This window comes from Acyrthosiphon pisum, chromosome A1 (assembly GCF_005508785.2).
Source record: "Acyrthosiphon pisum isolate AL4f chromosome A1, pea_aphid_22Mar2018_4r6ur, whole genome shotgun sequence".
Lineage (NCBI taxonomy): Eukaryota > Metazoa > Arthropoda > Insecta > Hemiptera > Aphididae > Acyrthosiphon > Acyrthosiphon pisum.
In genome coordinates, this window is record NC_042494.1 from 117,270,605 (window position 1) to 117,277,702 (window position 7,098).

Below are 7,098 nucleotides of genomic sequence, written 5' to 3' on the forward strand. Positions count from 1 at the left end.
AACTCGCCTAAAAATTAAAATATAATAAAAAACTCATGAGGTTCTTTAGATAATAATCTTATCTTTAAATTTTATATGAGGTCAATTTACTATAATTTTTAAGCTAACGGAGCTACACGTGTTCTGCTTTGCGTATAATTTGGTATATTATGCACCTATAAGACGGGGACAACACATGCGAGTATCACGTCCTCTTAATAATGATAATATTATTATCATCAGCGTGGTCGTGCATTCGATCGTCACAATGTATTGTATAGGTAAAACGTAAAATAATAACCATACGCCTACACGCGCGTGTGTTTTTTATCCATTATAGAATACCGGCTGACATTAAGGACGCGGCGTTCTGTGTCGGGGCTCGACAGTCACAAGTCTCGGGAAGTCTGGACAAACTTCTACAGTTATACAACACCACCAAAACATATTCGGAAAGAGCGTCGGTGATTAACGCATTGCCTTGTGCTGACATACAGACACTTTTGACGTGAGAACAATTTTTTTTTTTTTTGTGACCATATTATAATTATAATATTCTATTACGTGGATGATTAACATATCCCTAGAAAATTATTGAATTCTAAATCTAGGCCTTATAATAATCGAGTTCAACAATAATGCACAATATTTTAAATGCTCATCACACATAAAGTATTTTATGTCAAATCTTAATTTGGATAGCCATATTTATTTTCATAATAATAATTATAGGTATAGAATAATATAATATAATTTATAGTAGTATAATAAATAAAATATAAGTATATAAAAATAGACGACATGTAACTTAAAATTAAAAATGCTTGAGTTATTACACGTACATACTATATGTAGTACGGTTCGAAATATTAGGGATAGTTAAGACCCATGCAGTATTGTTTGGAACGAATGACTCAGGACAATAATTTGCAATGATGGAAGTACAACGAGTGATAAATTAATTCATATCCAAAATACTTATAGTATATTTTATGTGTTTTAGATACTTGATATTAATAATGGAGGACAAATGTCCAATTGAACCAAGTGATTACGAGGACTTCTTTAATGCTCTGTCTTCGACGTCGAATGGGATAACTGCTATGAATTACTTTCTCGGCAAATATTTCACAGACCTTGTCAAAAATGTAAAAAATGGTAGAAATATAGCTACGACTATATTCTCAATCTTAGCTACAAAGGTTTCCACCGAGAGCGAAATCGAAAATGTAAAAAGATCTTTTATTAATTTATTATATATCCATAGTAAAGCTCTAGTTATAACAATTGATAATATAAAATTCCATTCTTGATAGTACCTATATATCATTGTGGCTGCACTTCATAATATAATATTGTGCATTTAATAACTATCGCAATATGCACTAAATACTTATATAATAATAGGTACATTATCTAATAATAATGTTGTTCTATATTTTCTATTACCTGTTACAATTATTTAACATAGCATTTGAGATAATTTAAGTTTAAGTCCATTATAACAATCAATTCGCATTTATAATGTGCCATACCTATACAAATGTATAAAGATATCTGCGCACTTCTGGGCAGGGACGGATCCAAGGGGGATGGCTAGTGGCCCAGTCCTCCCAGACATATTTTTTTAAAAATATAAATATTATATATTAAATAACAAATAAACAAAATCTAAACTTCTTTTCACATTGTCACTTTATATATTAAATAATCAATAATTTATTTATCACATTGATTACATATACCTACCTAATTTTATGACAAAATTTTTAAATTAAGAATAAAATATAATATTTTATTATAATTGTATTTGTGTTGTAAAAAAATTGTTGAGCCCACTCCAGATCTTTGCTCTGCATCCGTGTCTGTTTCGGGGTATAATATACACAGCCACACCGAGACCATATTATGTGAATATGTGAATTATTATTTTTAATAAAAGTTAAGAATTAGTTTTTTATATAACAACTAGTACAAGTTACATTATGAATCTACATTTGTTTAAAATTTATAATAAATTTGTGATATTATAATCATGTAAAAATGTTCGGTTTTAGATTATGGAAATGGCGTTTAGAAGCAATACGCCCATTGAATATAAAAATACACTCGTCCCTGTGTATCGGAGAGAAATCGAGAACAATGTAAAATGGTACGAAAATGGTAGTCCAGAAGCGATTTGGGAGTACATAAATCCTTTGTCAAAAGGATTGGCACTAGATCCATCGCATCAGTATACGACCCCACAGAGCACGTCGGAAGACGATTCTAGTGCTTCGTCGAGATTGCATAACTATGCCATTATTTTGCAGATTTTAGCACTATCTGTGTCGGTTAAACTGCTTGTACACGTAATCTAAATATCGCCTTATATGTATATAAGATAATATGTTTTTTTAACGAGAAATATATCACACATTTTCGTAAATTAGATAAAATGTTCAATTATTGATTGTTTTAATTATACCACTGTATGTAATTAAGTTCTTAAGGCTTAGACAATTTTATTTAGCAACTTTAAGCATTAGGTTATAAAATTATTTTTTTGGTTTAAAATTAGCTTCTTCTAGAGGGAGGAGAAGAAATATCGAACGATTTCGAAAATATAATATCAGAATATTGGTGAAACGATTTTTATGAATATCCATAATAAACCCTTATTTTTAAAAAACAAAATAGTATTTTGCAAAATCTAGAATATTTTTAAGAATATTTCAACTTTATTAGTTCAAAACTCTCAAGAAATCATTGATGGAAATTGTTTTCTTACAAAATTAACCAGAGTTTAAATATTACACTAACCCACATTTAATGTACATTTACAAATTAAAAATTATAATTTTAATTTATATTATTATTTTACAATTAACTATTTAAGTATATTATTATACTAAGACATTTTTGAAAATTTTTACTCGCTAATTAATTTTATGTGCCAGTGCCACTTAAATTTGTAAAAATATGTAATAAATATACTTTAATAAACAACGAGTTCTACTAAGAATTCATTGTTTGAAGGCAATTATTGTTTTATAAATTATAAGAAAATAAATAAAAAAATTGTAAGCTATATAATGCTATAACTGACTTAATTATACTGTTTATATTTAATATGTTATGTAACACAACTATGAACCTTAAAATATATGTTATTCTTTGATCTTGTGTTAAAAAATTCAAAGTCTTTCATCAATATACATATATAACGCACAAAACAGAAGTCAGTTTTCTCGAAGATCTAAAGGGAAGTATAAATTATAAATTAATAATAATAATAATAATAATATGCTTAAAGCTACCTATAGGTACAGCGAAAATAAAGTTAAAAACAAGTGGATCAGACATTAAACTAATTAATATACTTTTTCTTGATTATTTTATAAAATAATTCTCGAAAGTTCAAAATCAACCAGAATTAAAATAATAATAATAAAAAAAATCCAATTAATTTTCTAAATTTTTTTCAACGGTTTAACGATGATAATAGTTTAATCGTTATAATTAATTGCAGGAGCGTTGGATGGGTTGTTCCCATGAACAGGCTGAAATTCACGGGAATCATAGAGATTTAAATTTAAAAAAGCACTTATAGCTTATGAATATGAAAAACAAAACATTAGGTTTCAATTGAAATTAGTATATTGTGTATTGTAGGTAGGTATATGTATATGTACCTGAACTGGCGGGATCGATACTATATCAGTGGAATCGATGGATAACATTGAAATTCACTAATTTGATATTATATATTTATGTCAATAGAAAAAAAATAATATAACAAGCAATAAATCTTGTAGCTGATACCAAATAAAACAATTTAATACGAAAAATCTTTTATAAGTGTTGACGTTGTAAGATGTCTAGTCTAATAAATGTAGACATTAATGAGCCACTATTTTTTTTCGGTGTTCCTAACATAAAGATTTATATCGCAGGAATATTTTGTTGGCGTTTCTGGTGTTAGGATCACAATAAATAATCAACAAAAGATTTGTTTTACTTTATATTAGATTTTTATTTTAGTTTCCTTACTCCTCACAAAAATATCTGAAACAAAACATTTCATCAGTAGTTATAGTGCATAATGTATGTACTATAGGTAATATATAGAATGTAGATTGGTAGATACATTTTAAACACAATATTACCCTTTTAAATTTTTTCTGTTAGATCAATAACTATCTGCACCATAAATTATAATAATGGTATAAGATTATATAATGAATTTTGAAATTATTATAATAATAGCTACCTATGAAAAATTTACATACATCTAGCGACGTGACTGTCTATAATAAAAAAAAAAATTAAATTTTTCGCAGTTTTTAATATTCCCGGAGCAACGTGGCAATTAAAAAAAAAAACATAAAATACTGTAAGTATCTAACTGAAACTACGATGATAACTGACGACGAAACGAGAAAAAATTATTGCGAATATATTACACCATACTGAAATAAACACATTCGCTACCACTTTGTAGGGTACGTACTGCTTATAAATAGCTTTATTGAATTACACATAGGTTTAGGTAGCGAAAAGTCTGTATAGTAGTGTAGTAAATACATTATGTATTATATTATACACGTGAGAGAGTAAAAAGGTCACCGTGGTGGTCGTGTAATTCGATATCGTCGACCATAATTGTTCTAAAGACCATACTATAATTATAATTATTATTAGTTTCTTTACACATATTCTACAAGATAATCGTACGTGCGTATGTGTGTATAAAAGAGAGTGCATATACGGTATTATAGTTTTTAAAATAATATGAAATACCCAAGCGTTTAATATAGTGCAAAATAGTCCATATAATATATTATAATATTTGGTATAATGGTATGCACTTCTACCTACCTATATAAAGCATGTCTACATACATCGGTTCGCTGATATTATATCATTGGTCGGTATGTATGTAGTATGCGTTGGGTCTTAGTGATAATTTATTTCTCTAGAATGGCCCGGCCTTGCAAAAGTCACCGCCTGAAACAGAGCTGTTCGCTGTTGTTACATTATTTCTAACAAGATCTGACTGCCGACCTAGCGCCGACACTATATCCTAATATAAATATTAAATTTAATATCGGTAAAATCAGTCACACTGCTTCAGTCAGTACCATGCTGGAGCCATTACTTTTGGTTTATTATTGAAATTGGAAGGAACAATTTTTACAGAAATTAATTAATGCTGTTTCATTTTTTTTTAACCATATGATTGTATGAAATTCATACATATTGTTTCATTAATATTAATTTATTTTCATAACCTTTGCTCTTAATTATTTTTAATATACGATAATCCGAACGACATGCATTAATTGTTTTTAAGTTCATCACTAATATATTATTTTTTTCCTATGACATGTATAATCACAAATATCTAAACTGTATACGTCATAAATTATATCATAATACGAGCCAGCTTTAAAAATATTTTTCTCTCTTCGCTTTGACCATCTATTTAACAAAACGTGAACTATTATACGGTTTTCCTACCGACTGACAGTTATTTGTCAAACATTTTTGCACCTATTTTTACAAGTCTTCGAACTCCTTGCAATATTTACCTTCTAAACCCCCGTGATTTTATCGACTTCTTGTTTTTTCCTTATTAATTAAGTAATAAAATGTTAGAAATATTATGTGTACCATTAACATTATTGTGTATTATGATTTTTTTATTTTTTTATTCGGAGTGGAATGATGATATTATTGAAAATGTTTTATGAAAAACTATCTTACCATTGACTAAGAAATAATTGTATTTTGTAACTTATAATGATAATTTTTCTCAAACAAATTTGCACTTACCCGAGCTGCAGGATCCCATCCGACTCTCGTTATACTTAACATTTTTTTTTCACATTTGACAAAGTGTGTCGCAATTCACATAATTGTATTCCTTAATTTTGATACATCCGGCGGGTAATGATTGAGCGAAAAGAGTCGACCACGTTTCAATAGTTGTTGTTGCACTAGAGGCTTTGATTGATCGAAGTGGTTCCCCGAATGGTCGAAGAAACACTGCAAATGGTTGAATTTCAATTTCTGTATGTAGCGTGTTTTTAGTCACTGAATCTGATGGTGTATATTTTCCTGCGGAAACAAATATTATTTAAAAAGTTATTACAAAAAAATAACATTCATAATAATAAATAAAATATGTCATAAAGCGTTCAAAAATCACAATATTATACATTATTATTGCACAAATACGAACGAGCGCGTTCTTCAAATATCACCTACTAGGTACATAATATTCGATGCGATCAGCCGCCTACGTTTTTTGCGACATTATAATCCAGCACATTATCGACATGACCGTCATTCGATAACTGTAATTACTTAATATAATTTTTTTATTAGAAATTAAATACAATGTAGGCAATCATACTAGAACACAACTTACCAAATGTTCTCGTGTTATATTTTGCAATCCTATTACTTGTTTTTACGTACATGTATATATAGGTACGAGTGACTGTGACAGTAGATTTAATTACAATATATAAAAAATTTACATTTTTGATAAATTACCGATTATAGTCATCATATAACATATCGTATATTAAATTGTTGCCCTTCTATTTATATGAGTAGGAGTTGTGCATTATTTAAATAATATTATTCAATGTTTCTTAAATACTCGTATTTTTGTTTTTTACATATTTTATTATATTACGTGATGATTTATTGGGACCATTGGCATCATTATCGTTAACTCTTCACATTTCAATTTAATTATATTTATTTCAATTTTATTACGAAAAATAACATTTATTTTCTGATAGTTATGACTGTTTTTCACATAATCTATATAAATATACAATATTGTGTGAGTATACACATTAAATTTAATTACATTTTAATCATATTAATTATCATATCGTATTGTATCAGACATGAATATTAAAGTAATAGTACTATTCTCTAAATTGATTAGAAGTAAGCCGTCAGTATTTCCACAAGGAAATAAAATTTTTTGGATGCATCAGTTACGATTGGATTACATTAAAAAAGCGAATCATTAAATAATTCAACATTTATTAACTAAGAAACTCATTTGGCCTTTAAATTACATGTCCCGTGTCTATTTCCAAGACTCTAAAAATT

General features: G+C 27.9%; 1 protein-coding gene across 1 annotated transcript in view; it reads left to right on the plus strand.

The window, feature by feature from the left end:
* LOC100161622 (aminopeptidase N) overlaps positions 1-2,643 on the plus strand; it is a 9,206-nt gene extending 6,563 nt beyond the window's left edge. Inside the window, exons 10-12 of the mRNA XM_001948407.5 lie at positions 320-487; positions 983-1,208; positions 2,037-2,643. Of these exons, the coding sequence (XP_001948442.2) occupies positions 320-487; positions 983-1,208; positions 2,037-2,339 (697 nt within the window). The 3' untranslated portion in view covers positions 2,340-2,643. The remainder of the gene's footprint in view (positions 1-319; positions 488-982; positions 1,209-2,036) is intronic.
* The last annotated feature ends 4,455 nt before the right edge of the window (positions 2,644-7,098 follow it).